This window comes from Pelophylax lessonae (genome assembly GCF_965119305.1).
Source record: "Pelophylax lessonae genome assembly, chromosome: 3".
NCBI lineage: Eukaryota > Metazoa > Chordata > Amphibia > Anura > Ranidae > Pelophylax > Pelophylax lessonae.
This window is the reverse complement of record NC_138770.1, coordinates 656,188,709-656,212,375: the sequence shown is the minus strand read 5'-3', so window position 1 is coordinate 656,212,375 and position 23,667 is coordinate 656,188,709. Positions and strand designations below refer to the sequence as shown.

The 23,667-nt window shown below is 50.8% G+C and overlaps 1 protein-coding gene across 6 annotated transcripts in view; it reads right to left on the bottom strand.

Annotated features, from left to right (window-relative positions):
* The window catches only part of EML6 (EMAP like 6), a 321,021-nt gene extending 297,698 nt beyond the window's left edge, over window positions 1-23,323 (bottom strand). For all 6 annotated transcript variants that reach the window (XM_082249282.1, XM_082249283.1, XM_082249284.1 and 3 more), the window contains exon 1: window positions 22,737-23,323. In XM_082249282.1, the coding sequence (XP_082105408.1) occupies window positions 22,737-22,933 (197 nt within the window). In that variant the 5' untranslated portion in view covers window positions 22,934-23,323. The remainder of the gene's footprint in view (window positions 1-22,736) is intronic.
* Between the last annotated feature and the right edge of the window lie 344 nt (window positions 23,324-23,667).

The following is a 23,667-nucleotide window of genomic DNA, read 5'->3' as shown; positions in this document are numbered from 1 at the left end:
AATGTTAAAAATATTGTTATTTTTTCAAAATAAACGCTCTTTTTTTTGTTTATAGCGCAAAAAGTAAAAATCGCTCAGGGGATCAAATACCACCAAAAGAAAGCTCTGTTTGTGGGAAAAAAAGGACGTAAATTTCGTTTGGGTACGGCGTCGCACGACCGCGTAATTGTCAAAGTCGCACAGCGCCGAATCGCAAAAAGTGGCCCAGACGTAAGACAGCAAAATACTCTAGTAGTAAAGTGGTTAATGACCAACCGCCGCAGTTAGACTTGAGCTGCTGCAGTAAGTCCTGCGAAACAACGTACCTTTACGTCGCTTCGTGGGACCGCTAGCGGGGGGGTGCGGGCATGCCAATTAGCCACAGGGGAAGCCGATCAGCTAGTAAAAAAGTATTACTAGTAAAAAAAGAAATAAATAAAAATGACATAAATCTTTCCCCTAGTTTGTAGACGCGAAACCAATTAATATACACTAATTAGGATTCTTTTACCAAAAATATGTAGGCGGAGCAGGTGGATGACAGCTCTGTCTCCGTTTACTTTGCAGAGACGGAGCTGTCAGATCCCCGCTCTCCTCTATGGGAGATCAGATGAGAACGGACCGCCTGTCCATTTTCATCCGACCGATCATCCAGACGGAAGGAAAATAGGGTTTCCATTAGTCCAGATTTCATGGACAGGATCGGATCGGATAGCGGCGGATCGGCAGATGTCAGAAGACATATCACCTCTGACATCCGCTGCTCCATAGGGCCCCTTTCACGAGGGCGATCCGATCCGCCTGTCAGTTTTTCAGGTGGACCCGATTTGATGCTCCATGCATCCCTACGGGGCAGCGGGTGTCAGCAGAGACATCTCCGCTGACACCCGCTGCTATCCGATCCTGTCCATGAAATCCGGATGCATGGAAACCCTATTTTCCATCCGTCTGGAGGATCGGATAGGATCGGATGAGAACGGACAGGCAGTCTGTTCTCATCCGATCTCCCCATAGAAGACAGGGGGGGTCTGATAGCCCTGTCTCTGCACACAGAGCAGAGAAGGAGCTGTCATCCACCTGCTCAGCAGGGATCGGCGAATCGATCCCCTGCTGCCCAGAATGGACTCTGTTGGGAGGTGCACCCCTGTGAAAGGGTACTTAAGCCCCGTACACACGCAACGATTGCTGGCCGTGAATTTTCGGCCAACGTCCGTTCGGCCGATTTTCGGCTTGTTAGTATGATGCTTCCGACAACCAACTCCGACTTTTCGGCCATATGCGATATGCTGGGGGTGTCAATGTAATCTTAACGACACCCCCAGTTTGATCGCATATCGCAGTGCGATCTTGCATTTCGCACAGGATCGGATCGCACAAGTGTGAACCGCTGTGCGATCCGATCCTGATGCGGCTGCAAAAAAGGGTCCTGTGCGTCTTTGCTGCGGGTGCGGTGCAAATTCAGCCATACAAAGTGTATGGCTAAACTCGCACCGCACAGCTGATCGCATGTAATGAAGGAGCAGTGCGCTCCGACATTACATGCGATCGCCGCAGCCGCATCAGTGTGAACCGACACTAAGGCTGCATGGAGCACTCGATCAGGTCCGCCTGAAAAACTGACAGGCGGACCGGATCGGAAAGCCCGTGTGAAAGGGGCTTCCTAATTGAGCAAGCTGAAGTTAGAAGCTGATTGGTTATAATAAACAGCTGCACCAGATTCTGTCTGTGCCAGCTTTAGTAATCTCCTCCAAACTAATTTGCAACATAATTGGGCACAATGAGCCTCAAATTTCTGGTCATTATTGAATCAGCTGTGTCAATAAATGCAAGCTGCCTTGAAATTCAACCACTGAATGGAGTGGTTCATGGAAATATTTCCATTGTAAATAAACAGGTATCAACGAGGCAGCATTTAAAAAAAGCTCTCCAGGCCCACTGCAAATTATTCCTAATCAGTGCTTGTATTGTATATTATATGATGTTCAATGTATTTCTAGTTATAAGAGGTGCAGGCATGCCTGGGTAAGTGCTCCATTGTGACAAAAGAAAGAAAGAAAGTCTCTGGGATAAAAGGTCAGGCAGCTCACATTGAAGTGACTTAGTGCGGCAGGACACCGCGGATTATATGCTGGACTCACACTGCGCTGCCAGACTAGACAGCACACCACTGCCACCATTAAGCTTCATTACACCACCAATTACCGGAGTACCCCAGAGAGCCTAAATAAATGTTACATTATAGAAAAGGGCAAGTGTGAGCTCCCAATAACATTGACTCTTTGCTGGCCAGACACGATTAGGCTCAGCTAGTAATATTGGGCATCTACAGTATATAGGCATGATAGAAATAATGATCCTGTAAAAGCAAATCAATGAAATGTAATTGGAAATTCTATTCACCTCCTGTATGGGATATACAATCATATCTTATATGCAGGTGCAATGGACTGTACAAGGACTGTGCTATAAAGGGGGATACTACACATACACTTTTGGACTATAAAAGACAGGCTAAAGCTGATTTAAAGTGGAACTTTATTCAGAAAATTAAGTCTTGCTAGATGACTTCAGGCTGGCCCCAGCTGCAGGTAAAGCTATAGAAAACATTAAAAATAAGTGTCTATACTGTGTAAAATCCAGTAATACACAGTCTCCCTCTGCTCTGCACATGCTCAGTTGCTCTCCATTTTTTAGGCACTATTTGTTTGTAGATGCCGATAAGCTGGCAGAATTAAACCCTCCTATCCTTTAAAGCCAAGGAAGCTGCTTCTGTTTGATCTGCAACTGACAGGGTGCTGCACATTTTTTACATATAGTTACATAGTTAGTGAGGTTGAAAAAAGACATCAGTCCATCCAGTTCAACCTATGATATGTGTGTGTGTTTGCTGTTAACCGTACATTGTATACCCCTGTATGTTTTGGACTTTAAGGTGCCCATCTAATCGTTTTTTGAAACTATCGATGCTCCCTGCTGATACGACTGCTTGTGGAAGAGAATTCCACATCCTTACTGCTCTCACAGTGAAGAACCCCTTACGTATTTTAAGGTTAAACCATTTTTCCTCTAGTTTTAGTGAGTGGCCACGTGTCTTATTGTATCTCCTTTCACTGAATAGTTTGTTCCTTATGCTAAGGTCACCAGTACAGTATTTGTACATTGATATCATATCCCCCCCTCAATCGTCTCTTCTCCAGAGAGAATAAGTTCAGTGCTTGTAGTCTTTCCTCATAGTTGATGTCCTCCATTCCCCTAATTATTTTTGTTGCCCTTCAACAAAGATAATTAGGGGAATGGAGGACATGTGATCAGTTATGACACCAGCCATTTGATGGTTTGACGGTTTGGATGAGAACACAAGCAAATGTGACAGTTACATTCCTGGAATGCTGGGATTGCTAACAGTTTTTTTTAAACCATTAATGCGATGGGTTTAGTTCTACTTTATGATTTACTGCTGTTCAGGGGCTCTGAGCTTCAACAAAATGGCGCCCTCCAGCAAGAAGAAACAGGAACAATGCTGGAGACAATTTACAGCACACACTAATTTTCGTAGTATAATCAATCAATCATTAAAGCCTTTGTAAAGGTAGAAGGATATTTATCTTAATGCATTAAGATAAAAAGCCTTCTGTGTACAGCAGCCCCCCCCCCCCCGAATACTTACCTGAGCCCCATCTTGATCCAGCAATGTTGCATGAGAGACTCAGCTGTCTGGGACTCTCCCTCCTTATTGGCTGAGACACAGCAGCAGGCTCTATTGGCACCAGCTGCTGTCAAAGTCAGTGCGCCAATGAGGAGAGGGGGGGGCGGGGCCGTACTGCGGGTTCGTGTCTGAATGGACACACAGAGCAGCAGCTTGCCTCCGGTGCCCCCATAGCTCGCTGCTTGCTGTGGGGGCACTCGGCAGGAGGGAGGGGCCAGGAGTGCCAATCTGAGGAGAATCGGGGCTGCTCTATGCAAAACCACTGCACAAAGCAGGAAAGTAGAACAAGTTTGTTATTTAAAAAAAATGAGAGAGAAGACTTTAGTATCACTTGCTGACCAGCTGCCGCAGATATACGCCCCCTCCCAATCACAGCCTGCCTCTGGCAAACGCCCTCTACCAATCACAGCCTGCCTCCAGCACACACCCCCCTCCCAAACAGAGCCCCCCTTTGGCACACACCCCTTCTCAACCACAGCCTGCCTCTAGCACACGCCCCCTCCCAATCACAGCCTGCCTCTGGCAAAAAGCCTCTCCCAATCACAGCCTGCCTCTGGCAAAAAGCCTCTCCCAATCACAGCCTGCCTCTGGCACACACCCGTTCTCAACCACAGCCTGCCTCTGTCACATGCCCCCTCCCAATCACAGCCTGCCTCTGGCACACGCCCCTCCCAATCACAGCCTGCTTCTGGCACACGCCCCTCCCAATCACAGCCTGCCTCTGGCACACACCCGTTCTCAACCACAGCCTGCCTCTGTCACACGCCCCTCCCAATCACAGCCTGCCTCTGGCACACACCCGTTCTCAACCACAGCCTGCCTCTGTCACACGCCCCTCCCAATCACAGCCTCCCTCTGGCACACGCCCCTCCCAATCACAGCCTGCTTCTGGCACACGCCCCTCCCAATCACAGCCTGCCTCTGGCACACGCCCCCTCCCAATCACGCCTGCCTCTGGCACACGCCCCCTCCCAATCACAGCCTGCCTCTGACACACGCCCCTCCCAATCACAGCCTGCCTCTGGCACACGCCCTCTTCCAATCACAGCCTGCCTCTGGCACACGCCCTCTTCCAATCACAGCCTGCCTCTGGCACACGCCCTCTTCCAATCACAGCCTGCCTCTGGCACACGCCCTCTTCCAATCACAGCCTGCCTCTGGCACACGCCCTCTTCCAATCACAGCCTGCCTCTGGCACACGCCCTCTTCCAATCACAGCCTGCCTTTAGCACACACCCTCTCCCAATCATGGCCTACCTTCTGAACACGCCCCCCCTCCCAATCACAGCCTGCCTCTGGCAGACACCTCCTCCCAATCACAGCCTTCCTCCTGAACAAGCTCCCTTGGTCAAGTACAACCAGCCTGCTTGCTTTAGACTGAACAGACTATAGAATACAGATGCACTTTGTGTCTGCACAGAGTCCTTTACCCCACCCCCACTATCATGAAGAAGAGATGCATGGTCACACATTGTAAATAAATTAAGAAAGAATATTTATGAAACTAAGCAAAAGCAATTATGGTGGCGGTGTCTTGTCGGATAGTGCCTTCCGTCGGATAGTGCATCCGATGGACTGCGCATGTGCGGTAAATGACGTCACTCCAGCTGACTGCTCCGCTCAGCTGGGGTTGACGTCATTATTGTGCATGCGCAGTCCGTCGGATGCACTATCCGATGGAAGGCTGCGGGGAGAGCTCGCGATTAGGTCCCGGTCTCTTTGGGGAGCTGTCACCGGGCAACCATAGGTGCTGGAGACCCCAAACTTGGCACAGGACATCGTGAGACTATGCCCAACCACCTCTTGCTGTCGGTGTATTTTTAGAACCGTTAGTCGTGGAACGATGGGGGGCATGTACTGGCGGTGTCCCCAAAAATTGAATTTCCGGGTCTGGAACTTAGCTTCTTCTGTAGCCAATCGGTGGGGCTACCTAACGAGCACTGGCTGAGCTGTCTACCGATCCAGAGATATACCAAAATTAGTCGCGGTTCCACGATTTTGGTAACCTTCTGGAATTTCAATCCGGCCCAGGCTCGATGCGGAGCTAGCCCCAACCCTTGGCTGTGGAACCTGTGAGTTTGGTGGCCCTTGGACGCATGGGTGCAGAGCACCAGCTCCGTGGGTACCCCTAGCGCGCATTCTGGAGCATGGGGTGCCCGAGACTCCAAATTTTTATCAGGGGTGTCTTGGCCGAGTCCCAGCTCGGGGCCAAAATTTGGGGACGATACACCTTCCGCGGGGGAGTTATTGTCCAAGAACCACGGAGGGAGCTATCCAGAGGCGCAGTCCTGCAGCACTGGTGGTGATCAACTTTGGTGAACCGTTACCGGGAAACCATCCATTTAAAAGACCCCAAACGCCAATGTTAAATCTGGGGTGTCTCCGGGTAGAGTTTCTGGTTTTCCTGGTCACTTTGTGGAGCTGTTGTGGGTGAACCAAAGGTGCTGGAGACCCCAAAATTTTATTGTAGATGGCCGAGACCCTTCCCTACAGCTGATAAACATTTGGAGTCTCTGGGACCCATGGGCGCGGAGCAGTGACCCTGAGAACCGGGCCTCACCCCACCATAGACATGAAAAAAAATATGGTAGGTAGCCAAGACCCTCAGATACATCTTGAAAAAATTTGGGGTCTCGGGGACCTTTGGGCTCGGAGCAGGGACATGCCAAAGTGGACCAACTTTCCCCATAGACACCAATGTTAAATCCGGGGTGTCTCCAGGTAGAGTTTCTGGTTTTCCTGGTCCCTTTGGGGAGCTGTCACGGGCGAACCAAAGGTGCTGGAGACCCCAAAATTTTATCGTAGGTGGCCCTTCCCTATGGCTGATAAAAATTTGGGGTCGCTGCGTAAACCGGCTCTCTCCCCTCCTCCGCTCTCTATCTACCGTCGGATAGTGCATCCGGCAAACTGCGCATGTCAGTGTCGTCACCGCCAGCACAGCTGATCTGAGCAGTCAGCTGCAGTGACGTCAGTCCATCAGATGCACTATCCGAAGGGAGGCATTATCCGACACGACACCGGTATAGTTATAACTGTATTAGAAAGTGTCTATAACATTGTATGTTCACAACTACTCTGTTTCCTATGGTGTCAGTTCACACCAGTGCGTTGCTGCGGTGCGCGCTGAACAAAACAGTACTGCATACGGGTGTCAATCAGATTACTGTTACACAAATTTAGATTTTTTTTTTTTCACCCACATTATTTTAGTGTATAACTTTAGTCTTTGCTCAATATTGGCATTAAAATATAAATTGAATGCTAAGCCACATAACCTGGAGGGTTACATTTCGGGCCCTTTGGTTCTCCAGTCTCCATGAGTGTTATGTCATTCAGAAGGAAAAATGAAATACTGGAGTGAAGGAACCGCTTTCAAATCATCCTTGTATAATCTCCAACTACTTCCACATTTATCTTATTCATCCCCTAAATGTCACGGCTGCATGCATAAATCATGAAACCAAGAAGAAGGAGTGTTAGAGAGCGGACGCTCTCGCTGATCATTCCCTCTGCAGTGATTACTATTATTATCAGGGCTTTTTTCAGCGGGAACGTGGGGGGAGATGCAGTTTTGGCACCTCCAGCACTGACTGCATGTAATGGCAAGGGGTGCTGGGGTGTGCTGCAGGGTCTATTGATGCTCGCTTCTGGGGGATCTATTCTAGCTGGAAGGGATCTATTTTTGCAGGGGGGGTCTATTGTTGCTGGTAGGGAACCTACTGTTGCTAGGGGTGGGTCTTATATTTGCTGGGGGGTCAGTTGTTGCAGGGAGAGATCTACTGTTGAGGGAAGGGTCTATTGTTGCTGGCTGAAGGAGAATCAATTGATGCTGGCTGTGGGGAGATCTGTTCTTGGTTCCAGTAGTCTATTGTTGCTAGGGGGGAAATTTTGTTGTGGGTGGTCCTATGTTGTTAGGGGGAGGGGCTCTATAGTTACTGGCTGCAGGGGATCTATTTTACTTCCTTTCTTGTTATCATTACCAAATTCCATACAAAGTGCTTAGCACCACAACAGAGATGCACAAATCTAAAAAAAAATGAGAATAATGATTTTGTATTGCTTAGAATAAAGACCACGATTCTCAGTGTAACATCTTTTATATTATACAAAAAAACTGGGCTAACTTTACTATTTAGTTTTTTTTTTTTAAAATCATTAAAGTGCATTTTTTCCCAAAAAAAACTGTGTTTGAAAGAATTCTGTGCACAGTGTGAAATAAAAGATTGCAAAAATCACCATTTTATTCTCTAGGGTCTCTGCTAAATATATATATATATATATATATATATATATATATATATATATATATATATATATATATATATATATATAAATATAAATATAAAATGTTTGGGGGTTCAAAGTAATTTTCTAGCAAAGAATACTGATTTTAACTTCTGAGCAACAAGTGTCAGAAAAAGGCTTAGGGTCTTTTCACAGGGGCTTTCCACCCGGTGGACTCCGTTTTGCTCAGAGGGGATCGATCCACCTCCGTCTCCGCTCTGTGTGCAGAGACAGAGCGGTCAGATCCCCCCTCTCCTCAATGGGAGATCGGATGAGAATGAACCGCCTGTCTGTTTTCATCTGATCCGCCAGACGGATGGAAAATAGGGTTTCGATCCGTCTGGATTTCACGGACAGAATCGGATCGGATAGCAGAAGGTGTCAGCTGACATGTCACCACTGACATGCGCTGTTCCATAGGGCTGCATGGAGCATCCGATCAGGATGGAGCCGGTTCACACTCCTCCAGGGTGGCCACGGTCCGCACTGTAAAAGGGTCCTGCGCGTCTTTGATTCCGTTTAAGGGCAGAATTCAGACAAAAGTTTGGACCTGATTTGCACCTGAAACGGAGAACAGGGATGCAGCGGACCCCCGCTGCAGCTAATGTGAATCCAGCCTTAGGGGGGCTCTTCTCCCAGCGGCTCGCTGAGAGGCTGAGCCGGGTATCATCCCAGGGATCTGACGGATCCCTACTCCGTCCGTGGTTGTGATGACGCGGTGCCTGGACCGACATCTGTGACGTCAGCAGAGAGTGGACTTCAGCCTGCTGTCTGCTGAAAACAGGGCACAGGGGTGTAGAACAAACTGCACTCCTGTGATCCATAGGAGATGTACAGCCAAACCAGCTTCGGATGTACATCTCCTTTAAGGGTTCTCTTTTCTCACAGGTGTTGAGGGGCATTAAAGTGGTTGTAAACCCACCTTGAGAACTTTTACCTATAGGTAAGCCTATACCAAGACTTACCTATAGGTACTGTAAATATCTCCTAAACTTGCACCGTTTAGGAGATATTTACCTTACATGCAGCCGATGACATCATCGGCGCATGCGCTCTGAAGAAACGGCCATCCGTGCCGCTCCTTCAGAGCCCTGTGCCGTGACCAGCAGCTCCCGTGTAGGAGTGACGCAACGTGGCTCTAGCCAGTAATACAGCAGTCCGCAGAGCAAGAAGGAAGATGGATGGATGCGGCCGCCAGCGGGGACAAAATGGGCTTCGTTTCCAGGTAAGTGTCACATAATGTGCTAGTATGCTGTGCATACTAGCACATTATGCATTTACTTTGCAGGGGAAAAAAACGAATAAAAAAACAACAGAAAGAGTTTACTTTCTCTTTAATAAAAAAAGGGGCAGCTGTGCCACAGTTTTACTGCCCCATGGCTGCCCACCTGAATTGTAACAACACTGCCAGACAAGGCAGGATCTCAGGCAAAATACTTTGCTCATTGGCCACTGCATTTTCAACTCTGGCTGCAGTGTGTGACATGGTGGCACCACCTGTCAAACTTGTCCATTGAAGTAAATGGGGCCACACTGCAACTGTGAACCAAAAGCTCAGCTTACATTTGCGGTATGATCCTGCCATGAAAATTACCGTTCAGCTATTTAAAAATACAAAAAAAAAGTAAAAAGACAGTAGCGGCTCCTGAATGTGTGTTAGCGGCTGTTAAACCACGTTCTGAAATGCAGTCCACCATGGATCACTTTTCAGAGGGCGATAAGTAGTACTGCAAGTCTGAAAGAAGCCTAAAAGTACGCGCAGCCCCATACTTGTAGGTCAGTCTGCACCCTACTTGTAGATCAGTCCGCCCCATACCTGTAGATCAGTCTGCACCCTACTTGTAGATCAGTCTGCACCATACTTGTAGATCAGTCTGCACCATACTTGTAGATCAGTCCGCCCCATACTTGTAGATCAGTCTGCACCCTACTTGTAGATCAGTCTGCACCCTACTTGTAGATCAGTCTGCACCATACTTGTAGATCAGTCTGCACCCTACTTGTAGATCAGTCTGCACCCTACTTGTAGATCAGTCTGCACCCTACTTGTAGATCAGTCCGCACCCTACTTGTAGATCAGTCTGCACCATACTTGTAGATCAGTCTGCACCCTACTTGTAGATCAGTCTGCACCCTACTTGTAGATCAGTCTGCACCCTACTTGTAGATCAGTCCGCACCCTACTTGTAGATCAGTCCGCACCCTACTTGTAGATCAGTCTGCACCATACTGGTAGATCAGTCTGCCCCATACTTGTAGATCAGTCTGCCCCATACTTGTAGATCAGTCCGCACCCTACTTGTAGATCAGTCTGCACCATACTTGTAGATCAGTCCGCACCCTACTTGTAGATCAGTCTGCACCATACTTGTAGATCAGTCCGCACCCTACTTGTAGATCAGTCTGCCCCATACTTGTAGATCAGTCCGCACCCTACTTGTAGATCAGTCCGCACCCTACTTGTAGATCAGTCTGCACCATACTTGTAGATCAGTCTGCACCATACTTGTAGATCAGTCTGCACCCTACTTGTAGATCAGTCCGCACCCTACTTGTAGATCAGTCCGCACCCTACTTGTAGATCAGTCTGCACCATACTTGTAGATCAGTCTGCACCATACTTGTAGATCAGTCTGCACCATACTTGTAGATCAGTCCGCACCCTACTTGTAGATCAGTCCGCACCCTACTTGTAGATCAGTCTGCACCATACTTGTAGATCAGTCTGCACCCTACTTGTAGATCAGTCCGCCCCATACTTGTAGATCAGTCTGCACCATACTTGTAGATCAGTCCGCACCATACTTGTAGATCAGTCCGCCCCATACTTGTAGATCAGCCCGCCCCATACTTGTAGATCAGTCCGCCCCATACTTGTAGATCAGTCCGCCCCATACTTGTAGATCAGTCCGCCCCATACTTGTAGATCAGTCCGCCCCATACTTGTAGATTAGTCCGCCCCATACTTGTAGATCAGTCTGCACCCTACTTGTAGATCAGTCTGCACCCTACTTGTAGATCAGTCCGCACCCTACTTGTAGATCAGTCCGCACCCTACTTGTAGATCAGTCTGCACCATACTTGTAGATCAGTCCGCCCCATACTTGTAGATCAGTCTGCACCATACTTGTAGATCAGTCCGCACCCTACTTGTAGATCAGTCCGCCCCGTAGTTGTAGATCAGTCTGCACCCTACTTGTAGATCAGTCTGCACCATACTTGTAGATCAGTCCGCACCCTACTTGTAGATCAGTCTGCCCCCATACTTGTAGATCAGTCTGCCCCCATACTTGTAGATCAGTCTGCACCCTACTTGTAGATCAGTCCGCCCCATACTTGTAGATCAGTCTGCCCCCATACTTGTAGATCAGTCTGCCCCCATACTTGTAGATCAGTCTGCACCATACTTGTAGATCAGTCCGCACCATACTTGTAGATCAGTCCGCACCATACTTGTAGATCAGTCCGCCCCATACTTGTAGATCAGTCTGCACCATACTTGTAGATCAGTCTGCCCCCATACTTGTAGATCAGTCTGCAATGCCTCTCCTTAATAACATGGAAACCATCTGTAACAACAAGGAGAAGCAAACAAAGCACTCCCTGAATTTCACAACCACCTACCAATCAGAGCTGAGCAGTTACTGTTGCGTTCCATGCGACGCTGAAGACTGATCTCCAAGCACTACGTATTGCCATTATAGCTCCTTTATATTTCTAACACGTTTCCATTCACATTGCATAACTCAGCCCTGGTTCACACTGGTGCGGCAGTTCGCAATTTCCAATTTGCACTTCCAATTTAATTCCAGCTTGCGACTTTGTGAAAGTCTATGCAAGTCGCAATGAAATCAGAAAAAAGTAGAGCAGGAACCTTTTTTAGTCTCGGCAATTTGAACGGTTCCATTGCCCACACTGGGGTGCGACTTGTTTGTCACGCAATTTGGAACTGTCAAATAACATGACAAATCGCACTGGTGTGAAAGAGGGCTAAAAGTGGTTTTAGCCCCCCCAATTCACACCGGTGCGACTTGACAGTTCAAAATGGCATGACAAGTCACACCGTGTTTGTGCCTATGGAACCCTTCACATTGGTGCGACTCCGACTTGCACCGATTTCAAAAAGATTCCTGCACTATTTTTGGAGATTTCATGTGCGACTTGCATTGGTGTCTGTGCATGAAATCGCACAGATGTCGGCAAGCCGCACATAAGATCACATCGGCTGACGGCTTTGTAATCGTGCTGAAGTAGCGCAATTTCAATGCCACATTTGATGTGAACCGGGGCTTCAAGGCACAAGGTTTTTTACCTTCAGTGCCGGTTCACATATATGCGATGCGGGAACCCTGTGAATCCACTGCGGGTTTCCGCATTGCATTCAACTTGCAGGCAGTTCACACTGCCATATGCGAATCGCTGGGGGTGTCAATAAAGAGTTAATGACACCCCCAGATCAGTTTGCAAATCGCAGTGCGAACTCTCAGTTCAGACATGAATCGGATTGCATAGGTGTGAATACCCATGCGATCTGATTCTGGTGCGGACCCAAAAAAGGGTCCTGTGTGAGTTGTGTCTGAATGCTATACGAATTCAGCCATACAATCTGCATGGCTGAATTCACATCGCACAGACATCGCATGGGATTTCCAGAGCAGTGCGCTCCGAATCACATGCGATGTCTGATATCACATATATGTGAACCCGGGACTCTATGAATGAAGTTAAAAAAACTTCTGTGTGCAGCGCCCCCCCCCCCCCAATACTTATCTGAGCCCCATCTCGATCCAGCAATGTTCATGACAGCCTCGCCTCCCCCAAGTCTCTCATTCCTCATTGGCTGAGACAGCAGTAGAAGCCTCCTGCTACTGTCAATCACTGCCAGTGAGCCAATAAATAGACAGCGTAAGGCGGGGCCCAGCCATGACTCTATGTGTCTTATGAAAGCAATAGAGCAGGGCTCGGGAGAGAGCACACATCAGTGTCCCCAAAGCAAGCGGCTTGCTATTGGAGCTACTGGCTAAAGAGAAGGAGCCAGGAGCGCTGGCGGGCGACCTGAGAAAAGGAGGATCCGGGCTGCTCTGTGCAAAACCAACTGCACAGAGGAGGGAAGTATAACATGATTGCACTAGAGTCGCCATTAGAGGTAGAGCCTAGAGTCGCCATCAGAGATAGAGCCTAGAACATCATCAGAGACAGAGCTTAGAACATCATCAGAGATAGAGGCTACACCCTCATCAGAGATAGCCTAGAACATAATCAGAGATAGAGGCTACACCCTCATCAGAGATAGCCTAGAACATAATCAGAGATAGAGGCTACACCCTCATCAGAGATAGCCTAGAACATAATCAGAGATAGAGGCTACACCCTCATCAGAGATAGCCTAGAACATAATCAGAGATAGAGCCTAGAACATAATCAGAGATAGAGGCTACACCCTCATCAGAGATAGCCTAGAACATAATCAGAGATAGCCTAGAACATAATCAGAGATAGAGCTTAGAACATAATCAGAGATAGAGCTTAGAACATAATCAGAGATAGAGCTTAGAACATAATCAGAGATAGAGCTTAGAACATAATCAGAGATAGAGCTTAGAACATAATCAGAGATAGAGCTTAGAACATAATCAGAGATAGAGCTTAGAACATAATCAGAGATAGCCTAGAACACCATCAGAGATAGCCAAGAACACCATCAGAGATAGCCAAGAACACCATCAGAGATAGCCAAGAACACCATCAGAGATAGCCAAGAACACCATCAGAGATAGCCAAGAACACCATCAGAGATAGCCAAGAACACCATCAGAGATAGCCTAGAACACCATCAGAGATAGCCTAGAACACCATCAGAGATAGCCTAGAACACCATCAGAGATAGCCTAGAACACCATCAGAGATAGCCTAGAACACCATCAGAGATAGCCTAGAACACCATCAGAGATAGCCTGGAACACCGTCAGAGATAGCCTGGAACACCGTCAGAGATAGCCTGGAACACCGTCAGAGATAGCCTAGAACACCGTCAGAGATAGCCTTGAACACCGTCAGAGATAGCCTTGAACACCGTCAGAGATAGCCTTGAACACCGTCAGAGATAGCCTTGAACACCGTCAGAGATAGCCTTGAACACCGTCAGAGATAGCCTTGAACACCGTCAGAGATAGCCTTGAACACCGTCAGAGATAGCCTTGAACACCGTCAGAGATAGCCTTGAACACCGTCAGAGATAGCCTTGAACACCGTCAGAGATAGCCTTGAACACCGTCAGAGATAACCTTGAACACCGTCAGAGATAGCCTTGAACACCGTCAGAGATAGCCTTGAACACCGTCAGAGATAGCCTTGAACACCGTCAGAGATAGCCTTGAACACCGTCAGAGATAGCCTTGAACACCGTCAGAGATAGCCTTGAACACCGTCAGAGATAGCCTTGAACACCGTCAGAGATAGCCTTGAACACCGTCAGAGATAGCCTTGAACACCGTCAGAGATAGCCTTGAACACCGTCAGAGATAGCCTTGAACACCGTCAGAGATAGCCTTGAACACCGTCAGAGATAGCCTTGAACACCGTCAGAGATAGCCTTGAACACCGTCAGAGATAGCCTAGAACAGCTTTTCTCAACCTTTTCAACACAGAGGAACCCTTGAAATAATTTTAAGGTCTCAGGGAACCCCTGATAAAAATGACTATATTCACAACTCATGATACATTAGTGTGATGGTCAGTGGGATGAATGCTCCTTACACTTGTGGACATTGGGAAGAATTACCTTCTTACAGATAGCTAAAAAGATCAAAGGTGTCATTGGGAACTTATCTGAGAGGCAGAAATTGCCCATTACTCAAGGAACCCCTAGAAACCTCAGGAGGAACCCTGGTTGAGAAACACTGGCCTAGAACATCATCAGAGATAGCCTAGATAATAAGAGATAGCCTAGGACAAGGTTTCTCAACCAGGGTTCCTCCTGAGGTTGCTAGGGGTTCCTTGAGCAATGGGCAATTTCTGCCTCTCAGATAAGTTCCCAATGACACCATTGTTCCTTTTAGCTCTCTGTAAGGGGGTAATTCTTCCCAATGATGAGAAGAGTAAGGAGCATTCTTCTCACTGACTGTCACACCAATGTATCATGAGTTGTAGATTTTTAATTTTTAGCAGGGCTTCCCTGAGACCAGAAATTTTATTTCAAGGGTTCCTCTGTGTTGAAAAGGTTGAGAAAGGCTGGCCTAGAACATCATCAGAGATAGCCTAGAGCATCAGAGACAGAGCCATACAGCCTCATCAGAGACAGAGCCTACAGCCTCATCAGAGACAGAGCCCACAGCCTCATCAGAGACGAAGCCCACAGCCTCATCAGAGCCCACAGCCTCATCAGAGACAGAGCCCACAGCCTCATCAGGTAGGTAGGTACTTATATCTTATATAGCGCTGTCAATTTACGCAGCGCTTTACATATACATTGTACATTCACCTCAGTCCCTGCCCTCAAGGAGCTTACAATCTAAGGTCAGAGACAGAGCCCACAGCCTCATCAGAGCCCACAGCCTCATCAGAGATAGAGCCATACAGCCTCATCAGAGATAGAGCCTACAGCCTCATCAGAGATAGAGCCTACAGCCTCATCAGAGATAGAGCCTACAGTCTCATCAGAGATAGAGCCTACAGCCTCATCAGAGATAGAGCCTACAGACCCATCAGAGATAGAGCCTACAGCCCCATCAGAGATAGAGCCTACAGCCTCATCAGAGATAGAGCCTACAGCCCCATCAGAGATAGAGCCTACAGCCCCATCAGAGATAGAGCCTACAGCCCCATCAGAGATAGAGCCTACAGCCTCATCAGAGATAGAGCCATACGGCCTCATCAGAGATAGAGCCATACGGCCTCATCAGAGATAGAGCCATACGGCCTCATCAGAGATAGAGCCATACGGCCCCATCAGAGATAGAGCCATACAGCCTCATCAGAGATAGAGCCATACAGCCTCATCAGAGATAGAGCCTACAGACCCATCAGAGATAGAGCCTACAGACCCATCAGAGATAGAGCCTACAGACCCATCAGAGATAGAGCCTACAGACCCATCAGAGATAGAGCCTACAGCCTATTCAGAGATAGAGCCATACGGCCTCATCAGAGATAGAGCCTACAGCCTCATCAGAGATAGAGCCTACAGACCCATCAGAGATAGAGCCTACAGACCCATCAGAGATAGAGCCTACAGACCCATCAGAGATAGAGCCTACAGACCACAGCCTAGAGCCACATCAGAAATAGCCTAAAGCCACACCAGAGACAGCCTAGAGCCACAGCCTAGAGCCACATCAGAGATAGCCTAGAGTCACATCAGAGATAGCCTAGAGTCACATCAGAGATAGCCTAGAGTCACATCAGAGATAGCCTAGAGTCACATCAGAGATAGCCTAGAGTCACATCAGAGATAGCCTAGAGTCACATCAGAGATAGCCTAGAGTCACATCAGAGATAGCCTAGAGTCACATCAGAGATAGCCTAGAGTCACATCAGAGATAGCCTAGAGTCACATCAGAGATAGCCTAGAACCACATCAGAGACAGCCTAGAACCACATCAGAGACAGCCTAGAACCACATCAGAGACAGCCTAGAACCACATCAGAGATAGCCCCTAGAGCCACATCAGAGATAGCCCCTAGAGCCACATCAGAGATAGCCCCTAGAGCCACATCAGAGATAGCCCCTAGAGCCACATCAGAGATAGCCCCTAGAGCCACATCAGAGATAGCCTAGAGCCACATCAGAGATAGCCTAGAGCCACATCAGTGATAGCCTAGAGCCACATCAGTGATAGCCTAGAGCAGGGCCGGCGCTACCACTAGGCGAGTTAGGCAATCGCCTAGAGCGCACTGCCTGTGGGGCGCCTTGCCGCTGATTTCCCCCTCTTAGTATGTCCCTCTCCTCTCCATTCGGCTCTGCAGACTGATCAGGGTCTCCCCTCCGAGTCCCTGACAGTCTGCGATGTGCGAGAAGAACAGAGGTGGCCGGTGCCGCGCTTCTATGATCATCAGTGAGTGAGAGAGAGAGGTGACAGTCTGTCACTCTCTGTGTATCTCTCACTGGCTGCAGCGTGCCCTGGGCTTCACACATCTCTTCTCCCCCCTCCCCCTCCTGTGTGCTGAGCTCCGTCTGTGAAGGAAGGTGGGCGGGAAGATTAAAAAGCCGAGCTGACACTTTACACTGAGAAACTGCTGAAAGAGCCCGAGGATCACTCCACATGAGGTAACACTTCACTGACCAGACCCTCCAGACCTTCCCCCCCCCTTCTCCACCCCCCCTTCTCCCCCCCCCCTCTCTCTTCTCCACCCTCCCCCTCTCTACCTGTCACCCTTCTCCCCCCCCTTCTCCACCCCCCCTTCTCTCCCCCCCTCTCTCTTCTCCACCCTCCCCCTCTCTACCTGTCACCCTTTTCCCCCCCCTTCTCTCCCCCCCTCTCTACCTGTCACCCTTTTCCCCCCCCCTTCTCTCCCCCCCTCTCTACCTGTCACCCTTCTCCACCCCCCCTTCTCCCCCCCCCCTCTCTCTTCTCCACCCTCCCCCTCTCTACCTGTCACCCCTCTCCCCCCCCTTCTCTCCCCCCCCCCTCTCTCTTCTCCACCCTCCCCCTCTCTACCTGTCACCCCTCTCCCCCCCCTTCTCTCCCCCCCCCTCTCTCTTCTCCACCCTCCCCCTCTCTACCTGTCACCCCTCTCCCCCCCCCTTCTCTCCCCCCCCCTCTCTCTTCTCCACCCTCCCCCTCTCTACCTGTCACCCCTCTCCCCCCCCCTTCTCTCCCCCCCCTCTCTCTTCTCCACCCTCCCCCTCTCTACCTGTCACCCCTCTCCCCCCCCCTTCTCTCCCCCCCCCCTCTCTTCTCCACCCTCCCCCTCTCTACCTGTCACCCCTCTCCCCCCCCCTTCTCTCCCCCCCCTCTCTCTTCTCCACCCTCCCCCTCTCTACCTGTCACCCCTCTCCCCCCCCCTTCTCTCCCCCCCCTCTCTCTTCTCCACCCTCCCCCTCTCTACCTGTCACCCCTCTCCCCCCCCCTTCTCTCCCCCCCCCTCTCTCTTCTCCACCCTCCCCCTCTCTACCTGTCACCCCTCTCCCCCCCCCTTCTCTCCCCCCCCTCTCTCTTCTCCACCCTCCCCCTCTCTACCTGTCACCCCTCTCCCCCCCCCTTCTCTCCCCCCCCCTCTCTCTTCTCCACCCTCCCCCTCTCTACCTGTCACCCCTCTCCCCCCCCCTTCTCTCCCCCCCCCTCTCTCTTCTCCACCCTCCCCCTCTCTACCTGTCACCCCTCTCCCCCCCCCTTCTCTCCCCCCCCCTCTCTCTTCTCCACCCTCCCCCTCTCTACCTGTCACCCCTCTCCCCCCCCCTTCTCTCCCCCCCCCTCTCTCTTCTCCACCCTCCCCCTCTCTACCTGTCACCCCTCTCCCCCCCCCTTCTCTCCCCCCCCCTCTCTCTTCTCCACCCTCCCCCTCTCTACCTGTCACCCCTCTCCCCCCCCCTTCTCTCCCCCCCCTCTCTCTTCTCCACCCTCCCCCTCTCTACCTGTCACCCCTCTCCCCCCCCCTTCTCTCCCCCCCCCTCTCTCTTCTCCACCCTCCCCCTCTCTACCTGTCACCCCTCTCCCCCCCCCTTCTCTCCCCCCCCCTCTCTCTTCTCCACCCTCCCTCTCTCTACCTGTCACCCCTCTCCCCCCCCCTTCTCTCCCCCCCCCTCTCTCTTCTCCACCCTCCCCCTCTCTACCTGTCACCCCTCTCCCCCCCCCTTCTCTCCCCCCCCCTCTCTCTTCTCCACCCTCCCCCTCTCTACCTGTCACCCCTCTCCCCCCCCCTTCTCTCCCCCCCCCCTCTCTCTTCTCCACCCTCCCCCTCTCTACCTGTCACCCCTCTCCCCCCCCCTTCTCTCCCCCCCCTCTCTCTTCTCCACCCTCCCCCTCTCTACCTGTCACCCCTCTCCCCCCCCCTTCTCTCCCCCCCCCTCTCTCTTCTCCACCCTCCCCCTCTCTACCTGTCACCCCTCTCCCCCCCCCTTCTCTCCCCCCCCCTCTCTCTTCTCCACCCTCCCCCTCTCTACCTGTCACCCCTCTCCCCCCCCCTTCTCTCCCCCCCCCTCTCTCTTCTCCACCCTCCCCCTCTCTACCTGTCACCCCTCTCCCCCCCCCTTCTCTCCCCCCCCCCTCTCTCTTCTCCACCCTCCCCCTCTCTACCTGTCACCCCTCTCCCCCCCCCTTCTCTCCCCCCCCCTCTCTCTTCTCCACCCTCCCCCTCTCTACCTGTCACCCCTCTCCCCCCCCCTTCTCTCCCCCCCCCTCTCTCTTCTCCACCCTCCCCCTCTCTACCTGTCACCCCTCTCCCCCCCCCTTCTCTCCCCCCCCCTCTCTCTTCTCCACCCTCCCCCTCTCTACCTGTCACCCCTCTCCCCCCCCCTTCTCTCCCCCCCCTCTCTCTTCTCCACCCTCCCCCTCTCTACCTGTCACCCCTCTCCCCCCCCCTTCTCTCCCCCCCCCTCTCTCTTCTCCACCCTCCCCCTCTCTACCTGTCACCCCTCTCCCCCCCCCTTCTCTCCCCCCCCCTCTCTCTTCTCCACCCTCCCCCTCTCTACCTGTCACCCCTCTCCCCCCCCCTTCTCTCCCCCCCCTCTCTCTTCTCCACCCTCCCCCTCTCTACCTGTCACCCCTCTCCCCCCCCCTTCTCTCCCCCCCCTCTCTCTTCTCCACCCTCCCCCTCTCTACCTGTCACCCCTCTCCCCCCCCCTTCTCTCCCCCCCCCTCTCTCTTCTCCACCCTCCCCCTCTCTACCTGTCACCCCTCTCCCCCCCCTTCTCTCCCCCCCCTCTCTCTTCTCCACCCTCCCCCTCTCTACCTGTCACCCCTCTCCCCCCCCCTTCTCTCCCCCCCCCTCTCTCTTCTCCACCCTCCCCCTCTCTACCTGTCACCCCTCTCCCCCCCCCTTCTCTCCCCCCCCCTCTCTCTTCTCCACCCTCCCCCTCTCTACCTGTCACCCCTCTCCCCCCCCCTTCTCTCCCCCCCCCTCTCTCTTCTCCACCCTCCCCCTCTCTACCTGTCACCCCTCTCCCCCCCCCTTCTCTCCCCCCCCCTCTCTCTTCTCCACCCTCCCCCTCTCTACCTGTCACCCCTCTCCCCCCCCCTTCTCTCCCCCCCCCTCTCTCTTCTCCACCCTCCCCCTCTCTACCTGTCACCCCTCTCCCCCCCCCCCTTCTCTCTCTGTCTTTGCCAGTACTGGAAATCCCTTTACCCCTTTCTGTTAATGTTAATAAACTCCTTCCCATCATCTCCCTATGTATAAGCCCTGGTTCACATTTGTGCGGATGCGCTGATCGCATGTAATTCGGAGCGCACTGCTCCTTCATTACATGCGATCTGATGTGCGGATGCGAATTCAGCCATGCACTTTGTATACACTTTGTATGGCTGAATTTGCAGCGGATCCGCAGCAAACTCGCACAGGAGGCATTTTTTGAGATGCCTCAGGATCGGATCGCACAGTGGTTCGCAGTTGTGCGATCTGATCCTGTGTGAACTGTCAGATCGCACTGCAATATGCGATCAAACTGGGGGTGTCGTTAACATTTAATTGACACCCCCTGCGTATCGCATATGGCAGTGTGAACTGCTAGAGGTGCAGATGCGATGCGGGAACAGACTGCATATTCACAGCGTTCCCGCATCGCACAAATGTGAACCAGACCTTAGTCCCGATTCACACTGGTACAATGCAGGAAACCCTGCGATTCAGTGCCGGTTCCCACATCGCACCAGAATTGCACACTGGTTCACACTGAGATCTGTGAATCGCTGGGGATGTCAATGTAAGGTTAATGACACCCCCCAGATTGGTTCAAAGATCGCAGTGCAAACTGTGAAATGGTGCAGGAATCAGATCGCATAGGTGTGAACATCCATGCGATCCAATTCCAGTGTGGACCAAAAATTGAGACTTGCACCATTTTGGTGCAAATGTGATGCGATTTCAGCCTTACAGTTTATATGGCTGAAATCACATCACACAGACATCGCATGTGACCTGGGCAGCAATGTGGTGTGAATCGCATGCGATGTCTGACATCACACAAGTGTGAACCAGCACTTAAAGTGATATTAACCACTTCTGGACCAGAAGGATTTGCCCCCTTAATGACCAGGCCATATTTTGCGATTTGGCACTGCATTATTTTAACTGACAATTGCGCAGTCATGCGACACTGTACCCAAATAAAATGAATGTCCTTTGTTTCCCACAAACAGAGCTTTCTTTTGGTGGTATTTGATCACCTGTGCGATTTTTTTTTTTTGTGCTATAAACAAAGAGCGACAATTCTGAAAAAAAAAACAATATTTTTCACATTCTGCTATATAACATTCCCAAAAAAAATGTAAAAATCTAAATTTTTGATCCTTTTAGGCCAATTTGTTTTCTGCTACATATTGTTGGTAAAAGAAAATCGCAATAAGCGAATTCTGATTGGTTTACGCAAAAGTTATCGCGTCTACAAACTAGGGGAAAGATTTATGTCATTTTTATTTATATATTTTTTACTAGCAATGGCGGCGATCTGCGATTTTTAGCGGGACTGCGACATTGCGGCGGACAGATCGGACCCCTAACTGACATTTTTGACACTTTTGGGGGTACCAGTGACATTACTGCAGTAATCAGTGCTAAAAATATGCACTGTTACTGTAATAATTAGACTGGCAGGGAAGAGGTTAACCCAGGGTGATCAAAGGGTTAAATGTAAGCCTAGGGAAGTGATTCTAACTGTATGGGGGGTGGCTTCTGAAATTACCATAGAGACCTGTGATCCTATATAGAAGGATCACAGGGGCTCTGTGATCATTCCAGAGAGAAGAACGGTCAGATGTGTTTACAACAGCCAACCGTTCTTCTCTCTCAGTGGGGAACAATTGTGGGTGCCCATCTGCATTCACGACCGCCTGTCCCGTGGATTGGCATCCATGCTGCCTAGTAGGGGAGTGCACCAACGGCAGCATGTGCTTGCCCCCAGCACCACACGCACGATTGACATAGAGCTATGTTGTTTTGCGCAGCCTAGCCAGCCTGTCGCAGTAAAACTGCGGCGGGTGGTCGGCAAGTGGTAAAGTAAAGCAAAATATTTATTGTACTGCAGCTTACTAGTTCTTAGATGGGTGCCTGCATTAGTTTTCTTTCTTGCTTTTAGGTTTTCTCGCTTTTGTTTTCACATACCGATCCTACTAGTAAGTCAATCGTTTTTTAAAAGAACAAGCTGTCTTGCAGATGTAGCAGTTAGAGGGTTAAATAAAACCATTTAACACTGACAAAGGGGTGGAGTCAGGGGCGGAGCCAATGGGGGCGGCAAAATTAAGTTTCGCCTAGGGTGTCAAAAATCCTTGCACCGGCCCTGGCCTAGAGCCACATCAGAGATAGCCTAGAGCCACATCAGAGATAGCCTAGAGCCACATCAGAGATAGCCTAGAGCCACATCAGAGATAGCCTAGAGCCACATCAGTGATAGCCTAGAGCCACATCAGAGATAACCTAGAGTCACATCAGAGATAACCTAGAGCCACATCAGAGATAGCCTAGAGTCACATCAGAGATAGCCTAGAGCCACATCAGAGATAGCCTAGAGCCACATCAGAGATAGCCTAGAGTCACATCAGAGATAGCCTAGAACAACATGAATGGTAGTCTAGAGGCACATGCAGCCCCCACCCCCCCCCCCCCTCCTTGCACCCACCTGATAATGTCATCGTTGTGCCCCAGGAAGAATTTCTGTCCATGTTCCCGGGTGTTGTACACCACCCCGACCCCGGCCACGAAGTAGACGAGCTCCTTTCCGGCGGTGTAGTAGAGGTTGTTGCGGCATTGGTGTCCCCGGTATCCGTAGACCCAGTCCAGGCGGAGCTGACACCCCGGAGCCGTCCTGTCCGCCATGATCGGTGCAGAGATGTCCGGCTCCTCCTCCTCAGTCTACTGCCACCATAATCCCCTGTCCTGGCACTGCTCCATGGAGGAGGATGTCCTCACCGCCCCGGGACCGGCATAGGGGGGTCCCTGCAATCACCGAGCGAGGATAACGGGGGGAGGGAAGGATGGAGGGGGAGGGGGGGTGCCCAATGCCCGTCCCTAGAGTGCCGCCAGCATCCTCACTGCAGCATCCTCATCAATCACAGCCCGGGAGGACCGACACCACAAACAGCACACAAAACACACAACGGCCCCGTTATAGGGAGACGCCGCGGCTCCGCTAATCTTCGCCCGAACCACCGGAGGTGAAATAATTACACTCCGCTTCAATCACAGGCGGCGGCTGCGTCAGCGTAGCGCCCCCTCCGCAACACGGTGCTTACGCCGATGCTCTGCCGTAGTCGAGCTTGAAGAATAGGGCTGGGCGTAGTTGCTAGGGGAAAGGAGCACATCGCATAGAAACGGCGACGCCAAGCGGGCAAGGCACCAGCTGCTCCCTTACAAAGGATTATGGGAGTTGTAGTTTTTAGGAGCGGGGCCAGTATATAGATACTGCTGGCGGGTTCAGGGAAGAAAACTACAACTCCCAGAGTTCCGTGCGGCGTTAGTCGGGATTTATCTCCTAGCCCTAGCTTGATCGTTTTTTTGCCGTTGAGAGGGATAGTTAGAGAACTGGTTTGAGGAGATTTGTTGGCGGGCAG